The sequence below is a fragment of the Hemicordylus capensis genome, chromosome 1 (genome assembly GCF_027244095.1).
Source record: "Hemicordylus capensis ecotype Gifberg chromosome 1, rHemCap1.1.pri, whole genome shotgun sequence".
In the NCBI taxonomy this organism is placed as follows: Eukaryota; Metazoa; Chordata; class Lepidosauria; order Squamata; family Cordylidae; genus Hemicordylus; species Hemicordylus capensis.
Window position 1 is genome coordinate 219,373,525 of NC_069657.1, and position 21,743 is coordinate 219,395,267.

Here is a 21,743-nt window from a genome sequence, read left to right on the forward strand (position 1 = left end):
TGGCTGCAAGAAGTGGTTGTTGATTAATGTTCCATGCTACATTTGAATTTATTGGCCTGATGCAAACAATAATTTGGCCTGAGTTTAGGAATCCATCAGCAGGTGAGGGGTGTGTGTGTGTGTGTGTGTGTGTGTGTGTGTGTGTGTGTATAAGAAGAGTGTACTTGTTTTCTGTTGCTCCTGAGAGCAACTAGAACCAATGAGTTGAAATTCCCAGGAAGTAAGCGGAGGGCCTGTAAGGCCACTAGGTCCAGGGTCTAACATTACCTAGCTGCACCACTGATCCAGGCATGCTGAACTCTTGTATTCCCTCCCATTTTTTTCTAGGCCTCTCAAGACGTTAGGGCTAGCTTTAGCACACACAGAACCTAGGTTTTGTGCCAGGGACATATCCTTCTGTATGAAGATCAGTGTGTTTTGTAGAGCTTTGCCCAAGCCAAGTGGTTGCTTACACACACACACACACACACACACACACACACACACACACACTACTGTTCTCAACACAGTTGACTCATGCAAAAGTACTTTTTATCATTGCTTTCACACCCACCCCATGTATTGCCATATAAATTATAATTACGAGCCAGTTTTTAATTAAAACATTGCAATTCCACTGGATTGCAGCCATCAGCTTTAGTTGTTCTATGTGTCCTTACCTGTGAAATCATCATAGCAACTATATGATCTGTAGCCTTCTATGTTGTTCATGCATGAGAAATGTAAGACGTCAGCTTCACTTACTCACATGCTTAAAGTGAGCAAAGGCAAAGACTCAAATGCAAGGATCAGTAATGCCAGATTAATTACCCCTCTTAACATCCTTGTCTTTAACAAAAATCGCTTTTGGAGTGGCGAAGGTATGACTCCTTCCCTATTTAGCAATAGCACTTACATTTATATACCGCTCTATAGCCGAAGCTCTCTAAGTGGTTTACAATGATTTAGCATATTGCCCCCAACATTCTGGGTACTCATTTTACCGACCTCGGAAGGATGGAAGGCTGAGTCAACCTATTTGAGACATACCTAGGGGTGAAGGAGGGATTCTCTTCTGCAGTAGAGATTTTGAATGTAGAACAGGGACTGGTTGTGGATCTGGATCAATGAAGATGGAAGACATAGATCTGGGGATTCTTCTGAAAAAAGACATTGAGGGAGCATTTTAGATATTGTTAAATGGAATATGAGAGCAGCAAAGTCATTTTTTAAAAACTGAAAAGCAAAAATGAATCCCAAAGTATGGTAAATGATGCTTTTACTAAAGTGAAAAAATGAAGTGGAGTGGGGAAGCTCCAATATGTCAAAAGCAGAAATATTCATCACTATACTAATTGGCAAGATGAAGTGAGATCAGAACTTAATTTGTACCAGGACTCAACCTCAAAATCTGTTTTTAATTTCTGGACTGAGATCTGGTCCTGGAATACGTGAAGTAGTAATAAAGAAAAGTGCCTTTGGGGATATGTAGATTTCCCTTCTTCATTAAACTCAGAATTAAATAGCAGCCACAAGAAACAGCCACAAGCACTCAGGATTAAATAGCTAGGCATCTAGGGCAGATGGTATTTCTCCCAGGCAGGCTTGAGACCCAGAACCCCTCTCTTTCCCCTCCTTTTCCCCTCAGCAGCAGCCTCTCTCCTGCTTTTCCCCCTCACTGCTTCAGGCAGTTTCAGTTCTCACCTTGCAGCTTTCTCTCTTGCCTGTTTTCATTCATCCCCACTAGGGATGTGCATGAAATGGATTTTGCATTTTGTTTTGAGCTGAAAACAAAATGCAGATGGCTGAAACATTCTGTTGAAACAGCGGTTGAACCAGTTGTTTCGACGGAACAAACCTTGAAATGTTTTTGAGTGTTTCGGCTGAAAAGTGGGGAAACTCAAAACACCCCATTGTTCCCCTTGGGTAGCTTCTAGGGACACCAAAATGGGTTGGGTGGTAGAGAATGATGGATGCTACCTACCACCCAACCCACAAAAGAAATGGGCAAGCAGGCGATTTTTAACAAACTTCCCCCCAAACCCCCATAGGATCGGAAGCCATTGCCAGAAAACCAATCGGTAAGAGAGGAAAAACAGGCCTCCAAGAAACATCAAAACATTTCAAATCGAAATGGGGTGTTTTGTTTCTAGTTCGAAACACTCAAAATGGCCCGTTTCGAGTCAAAACATTTCAACGGCAAAACATTTTGCATAAACCTAACACCCACCCTCTCCTTGCTTCTTTGCTAGTTAGGGCTGTGTGTTTTGAACTTAAAGAGCTCTATTCATTCTCTCTCTCTCTCTCCCCGCCCCCTATCTGTGCAGGCAATCATTGTGACGGTGGTTGTTGTTGTTGTTGTTATTATTATTTTTACATTTATATCCAGCTCTTCCTCCAAGGAGCCCATAGCGGTGTACTACATACTTGAGTTTCTTTCACAACAACCCTGTGAAGTAGGTTAGGCTGAGAGAGAAGTGACTGGCCCAGAGTCACCCAGCTAGTGTCATGGCTGAATGGGGATTTGAACTCAGGACTCCCCGGTCCTAGTCCAGCACTCTAACCACTACACCACACTGGCTCTCTCAGTTATGTTAGTGTTGCAGCCACGTCCCTTGAGTTTTATCATCTTAGGCAATCTCTTGCAATATAATGAGCAAACTTTGTTTGTAATATGGTAGTAGACACCTTTATCGCTCCAACAAAAGACAGTTATTTTCTTTTTCTTCCTTTTAGGACAGGTCATGCAGTGCGCTGTGTTCTGGACAGAGGCACTGACATGTTAGTCACTGGAGGTCGACACCCTTTTGTTGGCAAGTACAAAGTAAGGAATGGTGTGTGAGAGGCAGTTCATACCTTAATTTCTGAACTCAGATGCAAGTCAGTGGAAACATGCATGTGAATCAATTGTGAATGATGCACATGTGTGACTTAGTGGCTAAGAGACTGAGCTGTGAAGTAGGAAGTCATGGGTTCATCAAATCTTGCCTGTGCCATGAATTCATTTGGTGGCCTTAGGCAAGCTACTCTCTTTCAGCCTTGCATAGGTATTTTGAAAACAGTGGTACTGGCCTGCCTTGAAGAGTTATGCTAAGGAATATTAGGATCATATATGAGAAACTTCCTGAATACTCTGAATTGCTACAAAAATATTACATGCTGTTGTTGAATGGCTGCATTTCTCTGCAGGGAAAGTGTTGCCCTCCTCCTCTATATTTATTGAAGGGGAAAACCCATCTCATTTAAATCTACGTGTGCATAATTGATGATGTCACACATGGATGTTTTCATTTAAACATTGTGCTCAAGTAAAGGATGCATTAACCCTTAGATCTCAGTCAGTCTGTACACAAGAAGTTGAATTTCAATGTTTTGCAATTTTATCTTCTTACACCCAAACTGTGAATACAAACTGCTGACAGCATTTCGTTATTGCTGACATATTCATTATTACTGTCCATCTCCTTTTCTCAGTTCCTTCCCCAATGGTATGCAGCAGTTTTCTTGGGTGTTCCAGTTCTAGAACTCTACCTGATGCAAACACAGATGCTGACTGAAATTCAAAAAGTGTGGCAGGCTCAATTGCCCTGCACAAAATGCTTGCCTCTGTTCAACCTTGATTTTGGATTACTAGGTCTCACATGAAAGGCTTGCCATCTGCTGCATAAAGTCTTTTCCATGCCAAAATTAAGGCATGGGAGTGAATTGTGTGCTCTACACCAAGTTGTTCCCTTCCTCTGCGTACGCATGACACTTTCAGGCTTAATGTTTTACCCCACCAGGGTTCCCTACACCCTATTTCCACCACAGATGGCCACCTGTGTAGTCACACAACCCACCCTTCTTCATTGCAGGTGTTGCTCGCTTCTTAGAAGTGATGCCTTGTTGCAGCAGTGACAAAGAAATAGAGTGGAGAGGCATTTCTCCCATCTCTAGGGCACGCATGTACCCAAAAAAGAAGTCCCGTCTCATTGGCTGGCATGATGCAGCCTTCTGTCACTGGGGGGTGGGCTGCAGAGGCAGTTGCACAATCATTTTTCGGTGTCCCTGTGCTGAAGGTTGTTTTGTGCAGTGGTTCAGGCACAGAAGGAGGGGAAGCGATTTTTTGCATCTCTCCTCTCCCTCCCAAAGCCCTTTCCCCTGGTAGAAATCCTTTCCTTCCTGTGGGTTGTGCAGCCCTCAGGAACATATTTATACAAGTTCAAAGGGCTTGGGGTAGGAGGGGAGAGACACAAAAACCACGCGCCCCTCTCCCTCCACACCCAGATGGCTGCACAAAGCAGCCTTTGGCGGAGGGACACTGAAAGCTGCTTGCACACCCCAACCTTCCACAGCTTGATGGAGGGCTGTTCAGTATGTCAGCCAATGGGACTGAACTTTTTATAATTATTGCTCATCTGGAGCCTCATCTGGAGCCTGCCCATCGCTAAGTAAGGCAGGAGCTGGAAAAGATCCAGAATGAACCACCATCTGGAAAAGCTCAATATAATTAAAGGACATTTCCCTGCCATTTGGTTTCTGTTTGCAAGGTTAATCTCTTCTACACTTTACTGCAGTTAAAGAATAGAGGAGTAGCCAATACAGATGCATATTTAAGAGGCTGCAAGTAACCTGAGTTTGCACTGATCCCATTTAGGTTGGCTTCATGAATAATGGCAGGGTCTTGGCTATAGATATCGATGTGTACCTTAACGGAGGATGCACCCCTGATGATTCTCTTCTGGTGAGTGTTTCTTAACCAAGCTGATTTTCAAGCTGTATGACAGGAAAACACATTCCTATTAAAATAGTTGGGAAAGGGCAGGTTTTTGCTTATTGGTTTGTGGCTTGCGCACATTCACTATGTAGACAGAGACCTTTGCAGGCAACGTTTTAAAAAACCACACATTTTTCTCTTAGCATCATAACTGCATGGTTACCAGTCCAATACCTGTGTTGCAATTTTCTTTCTCTGCAATATGAAAAGGGATTCCTTATGGCAGGGGGATTTAAAATGCCACCTGTATATTCCTGCATTTGACTGGCACAGCACAAGAGGGCACAGCATCTCAAGGAGTAAGGAAATTTTTTTTAAAAATACAGCTTTTACAATGTTCACAAAATAGCCAATGGATTTGAGTGTGAGGCGGGCAGGGGGGTGTATGTCACTTGTCATGAATGAGGTCAGAGTCGTTATCCAACAAGCTCCTGTGACACTTCCACAACCGTGTTTCACACAGTACTCACAATCGTGCTGGATGCAGTAGCTTCAGGGAGAAAACCCACATTTTTCCAACAAATTATTGTGCTTTGAGGACTTGGAAAATTTGAATTAATTCAATTCAGTTGACTGTGTCACATAGAATCAGAATCTTAATTCTTGTGTTTCCTGTTTTGATCCCCTTCTTCTCTGAGTCCCATATATAGATATAGATATGGATTCACTTTTCCTGCCTATTCAGTTTTTCCAGAATTCTCACTTCTGTTTTCCTTCTCACTTCTGTTTATTTCCTCTTAGCCAAAGACCTAAAAGTGCTAACCCATCCTAGCTATCTCGTTTGGCATATTTCTTGCTAAAACAATATAAATAGAAACAACTGTTTCATAAGCTACTGGAGAGAGAAAGTGGGTTGCACCATTTTGGCCCTTAGCTGTTCTTGGACTACAGCTCCCACCTTCCTCAACCACAGCACAGTGATCAATGAGCAAGGATTATGGGAGTTGTAGTAGCTGAAGGGCCAAAGTTGTTCAGGCCTGCTTTAGAGGATAGAGTGGTCTAATGCATGGCTCTTCGTGTTCCTACAATGAAGGTTACAGAGATAGTCCTGCTAAAAATGGACAATGCATACAAGATTCCATCTATCCGATCCCATTGCTGTACTTGCAAGACACATATGCCATCCAACACAGCTTTCCGAGGCTTTGGCTTTCCACAAGCAGGACTGTTGACAGAGGCCTGGATAACACGTGTGGCAGCCAGATGTGGCCTATTACCAGAGGAGGTGAGGCGAGGCGAGGCGGGGGGATGGTGGCAGAATTCTGAACATTTCAAGAGTAAATGGGTGGCACACTATTACCAGGGGGATATTGGGAAATGGCGTATGGATATGAAAGTTAGATATTCATTCCAAAGTGAGGGCTTCTGCACTCCCAGAAGGAAGAAGCCAGAGGAGAGAGAAGTCAGCCTTCTGAGCTTTCAGGAGCTTGAGGGAAACCCAACCCTTCAGTGACTTTTCATAGGAGACCAAATTTCCTAGAAGCTTGGAGTGGGAAGACCTGAAAGGTAGCTTATTGGCCTAAGTGAAGTGGAACTCAAATCTTCCATATGGGCTACTCAGCAAAGAGATACTTTTTAAACTCACCCCTAACATTGGCTTCATTAACATGAATGGTCATCTCTGATGAGGCTGAACTAATAATTAACTAGGTAATTTACTGCGTTTCATTTTACATGGGCAGGAGGCAGGCTTGTAGGGGGCTGTACCAAAACGAGCCAACGTAAAACTGGAATGTGCCATAAGAAATGGATGTCTGCATTTTCTGTATTAATAAGATCTAGATGTAAGCCTGTGCTGAAAATGCTGTAATAGCAAATGTTTCGGTGCTGATTGCCTACATTAGAACATAAAACATATGAAGCTGCTTCCTGCTGAATGAGATCATGAGACCACAGTATTGTCTAAATGGATCAGCAGTGGCTCTCCAGGGTTTTGGCCAAGGGTCTTTCCTAGCCTTACGTGTAGATGCCAAGAATTGAACTTGCAACCTTGTGCATGCAAAGCAGACACTCAACCACTGAGCTACAGCCCAAAGTGTTTTAACATCTTTGTGTGATTAAAACTTACTTTGAGGTATCTTGAATACTATTGCTTCTTGCTGATTACAATACCAATGTAATCCTTGCTTTATGACCTGGTAGCAGCCCAAAACAGGTTATTTTGTCGCACTCCTATAGGATATTACCAGGTCCTCTACCAAGTTCTACTCATGCCCCAGAAAACTTATAAAGTTGGGTTTGGCTTTATGTAAATATATAGAGTCTCAACACTCATTATAAATGACTTCTGGCACTGTGTTAAAGTTTATTGTAATACTTATTTTCCAGATTCGAGAAATAAATATGTACAAAGAAAATGAACAGACCCCTTACAAACAGGAGCTCAACCCACAGAATCTGCATAAATGTTGGAATGAATGTATGGACAAATCTGCATATCACACAAGGAAAGCAACTGTGAACAAATTCAACGCACACAATTACTGGAAGAAGAAAGGGATTGCTATTATTCCCATGAAGTTTCCAGTTGGTTTTTGTACACGCGTGCTAGGTCAGGTCAGTTGGTTTGAAAAACATCGGTAAACACGATCAGCTGAGGAAAAGAAGGGCCAGTGTCAAATTGCATAACTCCTGGCATGTGGGTCCACCGCAGCAGCTGCAGCTCCCTTTCCCGCTCCCAAAGGGCGGGAAAGAGAAACTGTTGAGGCCTGGGATAACACAAGAGCCTGGGGCAGGTGGAGCCCATTGGAGCCCAATGACTGGTGGAGAGGGTGGGAAGAGGAGGAAAAGGAAATGCTCTGTGAGTCCATGCCAATGAAGGCTGTGGGCCCTCAGGTAGGTTTCACCAGGTGTGAACTGTTAGGCCTGTGCCCAACCCTGGCACCAGCCCTGAAGGGAAATATGATGCTGAGGAAAGGTTTGTGGATGCTCTGTATGTTAGCACAATTCTTATTCAAAACATGATTAGATCCCAAGCTAAACCCTGACGAGAGAAAGGCAACCCCAATGAATAAGTAACTCAGGCAAAAAGGATATATTTTGAATATTCACTCAACAGAAAGAGGCAACAACAAACATCCTTGTGTGGAAAAGTATGTGAACCATCCTTGTGTGGGCAAGTATGTGAATTCGGTAACAGGTGGCACTCACTTCCCTGAGCAGCAACTGCAACTAAATGTGTCCTGTAACTGGTGATCAGACGCTCACATCGGCTTGGAAGAATCTTGGCCCATTCTTCCATACAAAACTGTTTCAGCTTTGTGACATTTGAGGGCTTCCTTGCATGAACAGCTCGCTTCAGGTCTTACCACAACAATTCGATAGGGTTTCGGTCAGGACTTTGACTTGACCACTCCAAAACACGAAATCGCTTCTAGTTCAGCCATTCTGTGGTAGACGTACTTGAATGTTTAGTGTTGATGTCTTGATGTATGACCCAGTTCAGCTCCGCTTCAGCTCACTGATAGATAGCCTGACATTGTCCTTTAGAATTTTCTGATATGCAGCTGAATTCATGGCTCCATCAAGGATGGCAAGCTGTCCAGGTCCTGATGCAGCAAAGCAGCCCCAAACCATGAGGCCTCCACCACCATGCTTGACATTTGGGATGTGGTTCCTATTTGAAAGGCAGTGTTTGGTTTTCGCCATTTTTTGATTCTTCTGTTCGGAGAACATTATTCCAGAAGCCTTGTGGTTCATCCAGATGCCCAGAATCGTCCAGAATGGGTCGTCCAGAATAAAAAAATCAAACTTTTTTCCATTTTTGGCCCCTGCCAGCATACATGTTGGAATGAATATATGGATAAGGCAAAAGTCAAGGGCAAAAGGGGGGCAGGGCCAAAGGCAGAATGGGGGAGAAAGGAGAATGCAAGGACAAGAGGTAGAAAGCAGAAAGAGAGCAGGGGCAGCAAGGAGTAAGGCAGACAACAACAAAAAGGGGGGCAGGGAGAAAGGAAGGAGAGGGGCTGAAAGGAGAACTCAAAAGGGAGAGAGCCAGAACTTGCATCCTCCCCCAACAAAACAAGCTAACAGTGAAACTCAGACTTACAAACAGACGCAAATCTTGTTTGCTAATTTATCTTGTCTTCCTAATAGTATGGAAGATGGATCTGCACATGCTCCTCCTTCTATAGCTATCAGCAGCCCAATCATAAGCAGGTTTACTTGGAGGTTGTCCCATGGATATCAATGTGATTTGCTTCCAAATAAGTCCACTGGCCGACAGCCAGAGTAATGACGCGCCAGTGCACACTGCCTCACACAGCCCTCCAGGGCATATTTTCAAGAGACATAGAGGCCTTCCAGGCAAAGGGGAGGTCATCGAAATTCTCCCTGCCTCCCAAGAGCTGGTACAGCATTAGTCAGGAACTCCTCAGCAGTACTAGCACATCTCACATAGCACCAGCTCTTTGTTGGTCTGGATGTCAGCCACTTAAATATAATTTACATACTGTTCTTAAATCTTGACAGAATAGTTGTTAAGCCTGTTTTTGAATGTGTATTCTACTTTTTGCCTCAACCCCAAAAGCAGTTCACAAGACATCAAAACAGCATAAAAACAACAAACAATAGAACAATACTAGCAAAATTCAATATATAGAGATTGTTCTCACGACCAGGTCTGCCTGGGCTAGCACAGCCCTACCTGGGTAGACCTGGTCATGAGAACTGCTGGGATAAGGACTGATCCCAGTGCTCCTCCATCGAGTAGCCCAGTTTTTAAAACCTGGGCTAAAAATGAGGTAGGAGGGTGCATGCGCACCTCCAACCTCATTGCCCAGTCGTGTGGGCGCATGGACTGCCAGCAGCCTGAAAGGATCCATTAAAACCATAGAGGCTGGGGAAAGGAGCAGCCTGGCCTCGACAGTTTCCACAATACACTGCATTGCTCAAACGGTGCGTTGTGGGATTTCTGGAGGACGAGCTTCCTTCCCCCAACCTCCAAATGGCTGCTCCACTAACTGCATTGCGGATTGTATAGGTGCACGAGTGGTGCAGTCTTCAAAGAACTGGCAGTCGTGTGGGGAAAGGTAGGGGCAATTTTGCCTTCCCCCCCACACCCTCCCTTCCCTGTCCCGCACTAAACAGTCATGTGAACAACCTTATAGTATAATAAAAGTGCAGTTAAAACCACAAAGAGACCAGCTAAGAACTTCAGGTTAAAACATTCTCCCCTCACATCATCGTTAGGGTGTCTAAAAAAGTTTCATTTCTGTCTCTTCTGGGTTTGGTGCCACTTGGGCAGGGCAGTGCAGTGAAGAAGGCCACCAGTCCGCTGGAGCTTTCACTATCATGACATCTCCTGTTGAATTATGTCTCTGCTGTCTGCTAAACCAATTTCAGAGGTATCGGAGCCCCGGCAAAAGAAAATGATTGATTGATTGATTTGGATTTGATTTATATACTGCCCTTCCAAAAATGGCTCAGTCCACATACCCAAACAGCTAGTTTCTTAGTGGTCACTGCTGGTGATGAGATGGAATTGAGAAGCATCCTCCTGCTCTATGCATGGTGAATGGCTGCCCAGTTGTCTAGACTATGAGGATAGTAAAGTTGATCAGTTTATTTGTTGAGGACCACAAGTCATCACAGAAATGCCATAGATCCCATATCAGTAGATGGTGTGAGAGAGGCTATTCTCACGATCAATGAAAACTGGGTTCAATGAGCCCAGCCCGGTTTCCAGTGATTGTCAGAACCACTGGGCTCGCAGGTGACCCCAGTGGCTGGCTCACCTAATTCCCCCTCCCCTTAAATGTGGTTAGCAGAACGAGCGCTCCGTTAACCCCATTGCCCTGAATGTGAGTTGCCACGCCACGGCGCTGTGCCGTGGCAACTCACGAGGGAACCCCTGACCGGGAGGCAACAACAAGCCTCCCAGCATCAGGTGTCTCCCCAGAATGCCCCATGCACTTGGACTGGGACTTCCAGGGGTCAGGTGGCCCCTGATCCCAGCCACCCCAACTGGCTCCGTGATGAAGCCGGTAATCATGTGGGTGGCCAATCCATTTGTCCAGGGCAAGCTCCCTGCTCGAATGCAGGGAGAGCGGGTCAAGCCCACTCTCCCCGCAGAAGCCCTGCACACTACAAACAGGGACTCAGTTTGATAATGGAGCCATGTTAGATTAAACTAACCTTAGTCAACATTCAAGGAATAGCAGCCATTTATAAATCAATATCATAGGCTACCATGGGAAACAAAGGTAACCTGTAGGTAATAGATTTAATCCAGAGCATGGATCAGTTTGTGAGGCGGATAGCAGTCACAACAGATGGTTCCTGTGATTAGACACTCAGGAATTGTAGAGTGAGGAATCGAGAAAGAGCGTCACCAACCTGGATGCCTCCCTGTTGTGCATTACTAAAAGCAGCTCTCCGCTCTTCTGCTAGGTATGCCTTTACCCACAATTCTCACTGATATCTAGGGGATGGGGGGACATGGATTTTTGCCTGTTAGAGGAGAATACATTGTTGTCAGGACAGTACTCACTCATCGGTTGGAAGGGGGAAAGCTGCCTGCATTTACTACTTGTTCCATGGCACATCTCCTGACTCTGAACCTGGAAGGAAGTATATCATATGCCAGAGGTGATTATTTGACCAGCAGCACCAACTGTTGGAGTAGAGTCCTTGATGTTCACTAAACAAGGTGGCTAGGTTCCCTGTAGCATCATGAGGGCTTACTGGGATTAAGGGCTTTGTGGCTGAGGCCTCCTTTGAACAGCATACTTGTGTGAATCCCGTTCATGAACATATGAAGCTGCTTTACACCGAGTCAGACCATTGATCTACCTAGCTCAGTATTGCCTACCCTAACTGGCAGCAGCTCCTAAGAACATAAGAACAGGCCTGCTAGATCAGGCACAAGGCCCATCCTCTAGTCCAGCTGATCTAGTGCAGCATCCAGTTTCACACAGTGGCCCACCAGATGCCTCTGAGAAGCCCACAGCAAGAGGTGAAGGCATGCCCTCTCTCTTGCTGTTGCTCTCCTGCAACTGGTATTTAGAGGCCTCTGAGGCTGGAGCTGGCCTATAGCCACCAGCCTAGTAGCCATTGATAGACCTGTCCTCCATGAATTTGTCTAAGCCCCTGATAATTAGGCAAAGAGTCACCTTTTTAACCTAGTGATTCTCTTTGTTAAGCAGGGGGAGAGTAACTGACCCTATCCAACCCCAGCACAGTACCTCCAGTGACTGTTGCTGGTGTCTATCTTATGTTTCTTTTTAGACTGTGAGCCCTTTGGGGACAGGGATCCATTTATTTAATTCATTCTCTATGTAAACCGCTTTGGAAACACTTGTTGAAAAGCGGTATATAAATATTTGTTGTTAAAACCATCCAAGCTAGTGGCCACCACATCCCGTAGCCTTGCCTCATAAGGAAGGTGCTCCAGGCCCCTGGTCATGTTGGTTGCCCTCTTCTGCACCTTTTCCAGTTCTACATTACAGGTTGAGTATCCCTTATCCGGACATCCGGAATGCTCCAAAATCCAGACACCACGCCGTAACAAAAACAAAAAACGCCTCTGCTCACTCGCTCGCAGATTCCCAATTTTGCTGCTTTTAAACATCCAGTCAAAACTTACTTATTTCAGAAGGCTGTTAGTGACAGGGGTTTAGTCAGTAATTCTCTCTCATTAAGGCTCTGTTTTATTGTGAAGCTTTTTCGTGTTTTTGATGTTCTTGCTTTGGCGCTTGAGGGAAAAGGGAAAGCCCCCCTCCTCCACTCCCTGCTCAGTTTGGCTCCTGCTCTGTTGGCGTCTCTTTTGGCGCTCTGTATCCCACGTCCAAGATATCTCATTATGCAAATATTCCAAAATCTGGAAAAATCCAAAATCCGGAACACTTCTGGTCCCAAGCAATCCAGATAAGGGATACTCAACCTGTATCCTTCTTAAGATATGGTGACCAGAACTATACGCAGTACTCCAAATGTGGCCGCACCATAGATTTGTATGAGGGCATTATAATATTAGCATTTTTATTTTCAGTCCCCTTCCTAGTGATCCCTAGCGTGGAATTTGCCATTTTCACAGCTGCAGTGCACTGAGTCAACACTTTCAGTCAGCTGACCCACCACAATCTCAAGATCTCTCTCCTGATCAGCCACAAACAGCTCAGACCCCATCAGTGTATATGTAAAGCTGATCTTTTTTGCCCCAATATGCATCAGTTTACATTTGCTTCCTTTGAACCACATTTGCCATTTTGTGGTTCACTCAACCAGTTTGGAGAGATCCTTTTGGAGCTCCTCACAATCTCTTTTGAATGTCACTACCCTAAATAGTTTAGTGTTGTCTGCAAATTTGGCCACTTTGCTACTTACCCCAGAGGCGTAACTATAGGGGGGGCAGGGGGGGCACGTGCCCCGGGCGCCATCTTTTCTGGCCACATGGGGGGCGCCGCCATGACCAATTTTTTTTTAAAAAAAATTATTTTTTTGTTAATACAAATGTTTCCTGCTCAGTGCAGCAGCGCTGCAGCAGTCAAGGGAGCGCGTCGGTGCCTCCTTCCCCACGAGCGGTCCCTTCCGCGCCGCCTGTGCCCCCCCCCCATTGCTTTGCTGGCACCTGGCGGCCAGTCAGTGGCCTGGCTTGGCGGCGGCGGCGGGCGCTTGTGAGGAAAAACCTAAGTATAATGTAGTATGTTGGGGGGGCGATGGGGGGTGCGGGGGGGGCGCCATTTCAGTGCTTGCCCCGGGTGCCATTTTCCCTAGTTACGCCTCTGACTTACCCCAATGTCTAGATCATTTATGTATAAGTTAAAGAGCACTGGTCCCAGTACAGATCCCTGTGGGACCCCACTTCTTATTTCTCTCCATCTAGAGAACTATCCATTTATTCCAATCCTCTGATTCCTGTCCTTCAAGCTCCCCAGTGTTTCAGGGAAAGGTTTATTTCCCAGCCTTATCTGAAGATGCTAGGGATTGAAGCTGGGACCTTCTGCATCCATGCAAAGCATGTGCTCTGCCCCTGGAGAGACAGTGTGGCAGATACTGCTACCATCTGTTTGCGGAAGGACTGCACATTTCCTCCAACTGCAAGGAGACACACTGTGGCCATGGGTATGAATACTCTATGCTCACGCATGCGCGCACACACACCCCTCTTTTTTTGAAGGGAGTAATGGAGGAAGTACAGGAGACCTGCTTTGATTCATGGTTTCCCCCATCCCTAAGAAAGCCCCTCCCTTGATTACTTTTGCCCTTGCAGCTCCGGTTGCTGATGGGAAGCTGAGATTCTTGGTGAAGTTTGTGTCTGGAGTCTTGCAATATGATACATGTAAACATTCTGGGAGAAGACCACTTTTCTTCATGGTTTATCCTACTTAGTTGTTAGCCTTTGCTCTTAATTGGCTACAGATTTAATTATAATCCTGGCCTTTAAAAAAAAATGTGGGAGACCCTTATCTAGGACTTGCTAATTGCTCCAATTGGAATGTTCTTATGTAGCCATCTTTTTTACAGAAGTGGTAGTATGTTGTTGGCACAGGACTGACCCCAGTGATGTATGGCAAATTAGATGCACAGCTTGGCTTAGGCGAAGTCATTCTGTTTAACTAGTCTCAAGGATTTGCTTTACAGAACAGCCCTGTCAGTAGTTTTCATTACTGTGGTTTTCCCTTAGCGAAAGTAGCAAAAGTCAGAGTAACCACGATTGCTGCACATGATAGGGCTGGAATAGACTTAGAATAGAATAGGCTGGGTATAGAATTCCAACTCATACCCCAAGCTCTGCACCTTTTGCTCTTTTGTTGGTTTTATTCTGCCAACACAGCAGTTATGCCAGAATAGCACAAGAGTAATGCCACTCTGGCATAACATTTTGTTCCACGGGAGCAGTGGAATTAGCAATGTAATGCTTGCTGAGCTGAGATAACTTGAGGATAGGATTGTTCTGTTTGTATTATAGTTACTTATTTTTAGAAATGTATTCAAGTAAACCCAGTATCCCCTCTGGTTATGAAGGGAACAACCCCCAATACTGCTGCTGATTTGGTTTTTCTAGGCTGCTGCTCTGGTCCACTTATATACTGATGGGTCTGTGCTCCTGACGCATGGTGGTGTAGAAATGGGACAAGGACTTCACACAAAAATGATACAGGTACTAAAAGCCATATATGTATATAGTTTTCTTGTATATAGGAAATCATCTCCATGAGATTTCTGATTTTTTATTTCTTCAAAAGCAGTGAAAAGTCCTTTGAACAAGAAGAAGCTGTCGCCAGTTTTATTGCTTGTCCATGTGGCTATGCAGCAGTAATGCCGTTATCTGATCCTGAAAAATCAATCAATCATCTTTATTACAGTCATAGACCAGCATAAAATGCAGGAGGTGATTACACAGTACAAAGTATAATGCATAACGATACGTTAAAAGGCCTAAGGAACATTAAAAAGCATTTAAACGCATAAAAAGGGATACAAGGAAGCATACAAGATATAAAGGTATGAAGCGCATTTTAAAAGGATAAAAAGGGATAAAAGGCCAAAAAAACCCACAAAAAGGCGTAATTGCATAAAAGCCTGATAAATACAGTGAGACTATATAACTATATATATAAAAAGCACAAAGCTCTAGCGTAAACAAGTGGGAGGAGCATAAGTCTTTTAGATGTTGCGCTGTGTTGGATGAACGCATTATAGTATGCAAGAGCCAGCAGGAGGGCAGACTAGGGCTGCTTGAACCCACCGCTTACCAGTGTTCAACAGATTTTGGACACTGCCGCACAGAACCTGGCAACGCTGTAGGCAATAGCAGGTTTAGAAAGCAGCATAGAGATATAGATATGGCTCGAATGTCCTGGGTACTTGCATAGCAATGAGTGCGTAAAGGAAGAGTGAATGTCTCTGTAATACAAACAGTGAAGTAGGACATGCTCAGTTGTTTCAATCTGCCCAGAGCTGCAGGGGCATTGTCACTCTGCGAGTGGGTTCCAGAGACGAAAGTTTGGGTGGTATATAAATTGAATGAATGAATGAAGGAATGAATGAATGAATCTCTCTGAAACAGCCTTCTAGCACAGCTGAAGGGAGGGTGTGGCAACGTGCCAAGGAGAATCCCTTCCTATGTTTGGGGACTTCCAGTTAAGTAAGATATAATGCCAGGGAGGGTAAATATGTAAGACTTTCACGGATGAGGAAATTCGGGACCTTGCTTAAATCAGTTTGGCACTCTATATCCATTATACGCTGTTTGAAAGAAGCTTTGGACTGATCATAGCCCATATTCAGTAGAATCAAGGGGGAGAGGTCCAAGGACGCTATTTTTGTCTCAATTGACCATTTCCATTTAGATTGGTAGTCGTCACATAAGGTTAAGAGAGCAAGAACTTTGGGGCGAAAGGATAGTCTGAGCCAATAACTGAGAATGGCCACCCACACCCTGGCCTCCACTTTGATCAGGCCTGTCTCCAAGCGTAGAGTGGTGTTAGAGACACAACTTGGAACTTGGAGGGCTGCCCACAGGAATTTGGATTGCACGCATTCCATTGGGGTGAAACTGTGGAAGGGACCCAGTTGTGCACCATAAAGAAGCTGGGCTAGTGGTCTGGCAACGAACAGGTTGAGGGCCACAGGTACATAATGTCCTCCTCTTGTATGCAAGAATTTGATGATGACGGCAGAGCTCCTCTGGGCATTTTGAACCACATATTCCCCATGTGCTTTCTTAGAGCTGCCAGAATGAAAAACTATTTCCAAATATTTAAAGCATGGGACCTGCTCAATCGTATGTCTGCCTAGCTGCTAAGAGTGAATTTTGGGCCTTTTGGCGAAGACCATGATTTTAGTTTTATGGTAGTTAATTTCCAGGAGGTCTACCTTACAATACTGTGTTAGGGCCTTCAGTGCTCTTCTAATGCCAGTGGGGGTCCTTGAAAGGATTACTGCATCATCTGCGTATAGCAGAGTGGCAGTGAGTCTCCCAGCAAGTTTAGGGGGGTGAAAATCCAGGTTGTTGAGCCATTGTATTAATGTAGAAATTGAATAGGAGTGGGGCCAGTATGCATACTTGCTTGATGCCCTTCTGGGCTGAGACTGGTCTTGAAAGGTGGCCTTGGGGGTTGCACCTTACAGTGACGTTTCTGCATGCAGGGTGCAAATTAAATATAGCAGACACCGGTCAATGGAGGAGGCTTCCAACTTCTCCCAAAGTTTGACATGAGAGTTAGAGTTGAATGTTTCTTTGAGATCAATAAAGGCAGCATAAAGGGAGGTTGCATTGCAGGAGGAGTATTTCCTGACGACATGCTGAAGAACTAAGCACTGGGCAATGGTAGAGCGGCCTTCCCTGAAACCAGCTTGTTCCTCTGCAAGGAGATTTTCTTGTTCTAACTAGTCCTTAAGTTTCCCATGTAAGTGTCTCGTGTGTAGCTTACTGACTGTTGAGCAAACGGATGGGTCAGTAGTTGGCGGGGTCATCCTTTCTGCCCCTTTTGAATATGGGGACAATGATTGCTATCTCCCAGTCTTGGGGATTCAGCCATGCAAATCGATATGGGTGAAGAGCAAAGCCAGAACAGGGGCCCACCAGATGATTTTTAATTACCCAGATGATTTTTAATTGCCTCTGGCAGAATAAGGTCCTCCCCTGGGGCCTTCTCCGGTCTCAGTTGGGCAACAAGGTTCTTAATCTCAGATGTTGTGTGGTAGGGATGTGCAAATCTCAGGTGGCTGTGTGGTAGGGATGTGCAAACAGGTTCAACATTGAATGTGTTTGATGTCGAACTGGTTTGGTTCGACCGTTCGGGGTCAAACCCAACCATCCCCTGTTCAGTCTTACCCCAGACCGAACCCCCTCTGACTGTTGGCGGGGTGGTGTCTGCGGACATTTTGTTTTGTTCTTTAATTTTAAAAGAATTACTTACCCCCTCTGGGGGAGTTGTTGGAGGGGGTGGGGGAGAGGCCAGTTGTGCAGGCACAGCAGCCTCCAAAGTGGCCGCTGTGCCAGAGGGGGGAGGCCTGAATGGGCTGAAGAGCTATCCGTCCGGCTGGTATGGGTATCAAGTGAGGCTGGTGGGGGGAGGGGGAACCTCCACGAACCCACCTACCCACACACATACCACCTCCAATAACTTCCTCGGAGGGGGTAAGTTTTTTTTTTAAAAAACCCTTTCATTTAAAAAAAAGTGTTCATGAACTCCCCAGACTGAACCGAATCGGGGGTTTCGACGGGGTGCTGGACTGAACTGGCCCAGTGGCGTTCGGGTCTGGACTCGAACTGAACTGGACCAACCGGTTCCATGCACACCCCTACTGCGTGGCCCCATTTCTGCATATGGCCACGCCCCATGCATCGGATGTCAGATGCAGGGGGCGTGGCTAGGTTGGATGGGGCAACTCCACAGGGTGTGGTAGCTGGGTTCTTTGGACCCGTCCACACAGAAGCTCTGCCCATGCTCCTGTTAAACCTGTTATTACAATATACACATTTACTTGAAAGTAGCAGTGACAGAGAGGCAAAAAAGCTGACAACTCTGGCTTTATCGTCAGTGTTATCCCAATTTATATGCAGAACAACTTTTAGTACACACAAATGAATTAAGTGGGCCATCAACGCCTGCAACATGCACAAGGAAATGGGCTCCGACTAGCTCATAGTGGCCATTGTGAAGGAGCTAAAACTTCAGCCCACTTCTCCAGCTCCAGCCGAGTTTGACCACATTAACAACATTTCTCTGTATTCGGCTTCAAAAGATGGGGAACCGCTGGGTGTTTTTCAGAACACTGCTGAATAACAGGTAGAACATTGGGATGTAATGCTTTTGGAAGATTTGAGTGTGAAGATCCAAACTGCTGCATTTAAAACTGAATGTGAATGCATTCATTTCTCATCCTAGGTGGCTAGCCGAGAGTTAAAGATGCCAATGTCAAATATTCATTTCTGTGAAACAAGTACCACAACAATTCCTAATGCATGTGCTTCAGTAGGATCCATGGGAACTGATGTCAATGGAATGGCAGTGAAGGTAAAGTGTGATGCTTTTCCTAATTCCTAGCTAATTATGAGGTTCCAGGGCTCTAACCTATATTCACAAGAGGTGACTGACTTCTGCTAGTTATTGCAAGTAAACATGTGCAGCCTATCTTATGCATTTAGACTCAGAAGTCAGTCCCACTGAGTTGCCAACTACAGATGCCAGGGAGCAATATTGATATTGGTGGCTTTCACCTCATATGAGTGTTAATGATTACAGTCTTTGAAAATATCAGTTCTTATTACCATGAAGCCATCTTTTATGTTATGTCACAGATCTGTTTTGAGTTAAAATGTACAGTAATGTCATTTTGAGGAAAGAATACATATCTAGAACTAGAAAAAATTATAATCAAATACTTGGTGGGACAGAGCATGTTCCATCCAGTCTTTGGGGCTCAAATTTGAGAATTTTGGTGCAGGGCAGAGGAGGAAACTTTAGTGAGATTTCCCCCCACTTATTAAGAGAGGAGAGCTGGTCTTGTGGTAGTAAGCATGATTTGTCCCCTTAGCTAAAGCAGGGTCCGCCCTGGTTGCGTATGAATGGGAGACTACATGTGTGAGCACTGTAAAATATTCCCCTTAAGGGATGGGGCTGCTCTGGGGAGAGCAGAAGATTCCAAATTCCCTCCCTGGTATCTCCAAGATGACTGCTGCCTGCAACCTTGGAGAAGCCGCTGATGAGCTAGATGGACCTATGGTCTGACTCAGTATATGGCAGCTCCCTATGTTCCTAAAAGCTGGCTTGCAAATCTGAAGCTCCCCAGGAAGTGAGGCATTACATGACTAATGTGTAGTTGGAGAAAGACATAGGCCTCTAGTTTTTCTGCTGCAGAGTCCTCTGGCCAATGCCATGGAGTGCTATATAATGACTTATGTGGTATAAGTATCTAAACAACAGTACTCCAGAAATGGAAGACACTTAAAATGTGTTACAAATAGACTCACCAGCCTTTTTTTCTTCCCAACCTCATCAGGATGCCTGCCAGACTCTTCTGAAACGTCTTGCACCCATCATTGACCAGAACCCGAAGGGCAGCTGGAAAGAATGGGTAAGAGTAGCACTTTGGATAACATGAGTCAAATTAAGAGGAAGTTGAACTGCATTAAAATACTTCCCAGGTGGGTTGGTAATAGATTTCTTACATGACTTGAGAGTTAGCACATGGACTCTTGTTTTAACCAGCCTAATGGATGTCAGCTTGGTAAAAGTAGGCAGGCTATGTTTGCAGCATAACTGAAAAATGTCCAGAGCAATCTAAAAAACCCCTTTTGTCAGTTGCGTGTGCTATATGTATTGATCATGTTTGCATCTAGATATATACAATGAGGCTGTTCTCATGCGCAGCCTAGCCCATGCTAGAGAAGCCCAGCCTGGGTTGGGCTGCGCATGAGAACCACCAGGATCGGGTCTGATCCCAGCAGGGCAGCGCCTCCTGCTGCGTTTTTAATCTGGCTTTTAGCCGGGGTTAAAGGCACAAGCACGCTCTTAACCCCGGCTCCAGGATTGTGTGTTTGCTCGGGCTGCATTCAGCCCGAGCAGACACAGAGATGGGTGCCCGGAGTGCCCACCCTCTGGGGGTGTCCCCCAGTGCACCATGAATGTTGCGTGGTGCATTGTGGGATGTCTGGAGGCCGGGATGCCTGGTCCCGGCCTCCAGAGCTCTGCACTGTGTGGCACAGCGTGGACAGTCTGGGAGCGCAGTCCACGCTCCCAGCCACATTTGGTCGCTTGTCTGGGGGGAAGATGAGTTGGCCCAGCCTTCCCACCACCCAGCCACCTGGTCATGTGTATAGCCCCAATAAGTTCTATTTGCCCTGAATGAAAGAGATTGGTTTCTAATTGTTCCCAGATCGGGAGAACAATTACAGCCTCTTTCAGATCTTCTGTGAACTCATGGAGAAGAAGGGTAATGGAACCATGTGCTCTTGACCGCCATGTGTTGCTGTTAGGAGGGGACATACCACGGTGGCAGAGCACAGAAGGTCCCAGGTTCAGTCCCTGACATCTTCAGATGGAGCTAGGAAAGACCCTTTCTGAAGCTGTAGAGAGCTGCTGCCCGTCAGTGCAGACAGTACTGGGCTGGATAGACCAATGGCCTAACTCAGTATAAGGCAACTTCCTATGTTCCTATTGTAAGGTATGAAAGGGGTCCCGCATGTACAATTGTATGTACAGAGGTCTCTCTCCACATGATCAGGAAGGGTTCCTGATTGCATGGAGAGAGCCTGTGCATGCACAGTTGTATCCAAAGGAGTTCTTTCACACCTTATAATGAGCACATGGACGTCGGATGTTATGTGGTCTCATTCCATGTATTAATGAACTGAGAGTCTACCATTCTAAGCCACTCACAACTCAGAACAAGCAAAGAATTTGACCCTTGGGATTATCATGGGCCTGGGCCAAATCATTTTGCATATTTTAAGAACAATTGCACATGTGTGTGAATGCCTGGAATATATGGAAGCTGGGGGCTTTAATCTAGTAAACCATAATACATGTTTAATAGCACAAATGAAACATTGGAAATCTGATGTCAAAGAGGAAAGTGCAGAATGGGCACATGTGAAGCTGTCAGCTAGAAGGTTGGGTAACCTTGGGCTCCAAGCATCTTAAACACCCTCATTACCATTCCCCTGTAATACATACAACCCAACATAGCTGGAAGGAGTCAGCAAGACAACTGAACTTCGATCCCTGTGCCTATATGGCCATGATGACATTATGGGGAAACCCACATATTTGGCTGTATTGGAAAACAGCCAATTTTATGAAAACAATGGGTAACAAAAGAAATTAATCAGCTATCACTGCTGATAAGTGAAAATAATAGCCATAAACCCTTCTCAATTCTGCAAGAGGAGTTCCAATTGCCTCCCAACAAATGCATGGCAATTTGTGCAACTGAAACATAGTGGCCGCATTTGCACATAACATGGAACCGTAGGTCCAATGGAGCCACGGTTCCGTGCCCCACCCACCCCCGTTCTCCACATTCAGACGTTCAGGAGAGCTCCTTCTCTGCAGTC

At 45.3% G+C, this 21,743-nt stretch overlaps 1 protein-coding gene across 5 annotated transcripts in view; it reads left to right on the forward strand.

Annotated features, from left to right (window-relative positions):
- AOX1 (aldehyde oxidase 1) overlaps positions 1-21,743 on the forward strand; it is a 99,067-nt gene that overhangs the window by 59,012 nt on the left and 18,312 nt on the right. For 4 of the 5 annotated variants that reach the window (XM_053284122.1, XM_053284126.1, XM_053284121.1 and 1 more), the window contains exons 23-29: positions 2,716-2,803; positions 4,616-4,702; positions 5,769-5,960; positions 7,064-7,291; positions 14,742-14,837; positions 18,574-18,702; positions 19,688-19,762. In XM_053284122.1, the coding sequence (XP_053140097.1) occupies positions 2,716-2,803; positions 4,616-4,702; positions 5,769-5,960; positions 7,064-7,291; positions 14,742-14,837; positions 18,574-18,702; positions 19,688-19,762 (895 nt within the window). The remainder of the gene's footprint in view (positions 1-2,715; positions 2,804-4,615; positions 4,703-5,768; positions 5,961-7,063; positions 7,292-14,741; positions 14,838-18,573; positions 18,703-19,687; positions 19,763-21,743) is intronic. The other variant, XM_053284125.1, reaches the window with a different exon arrangement.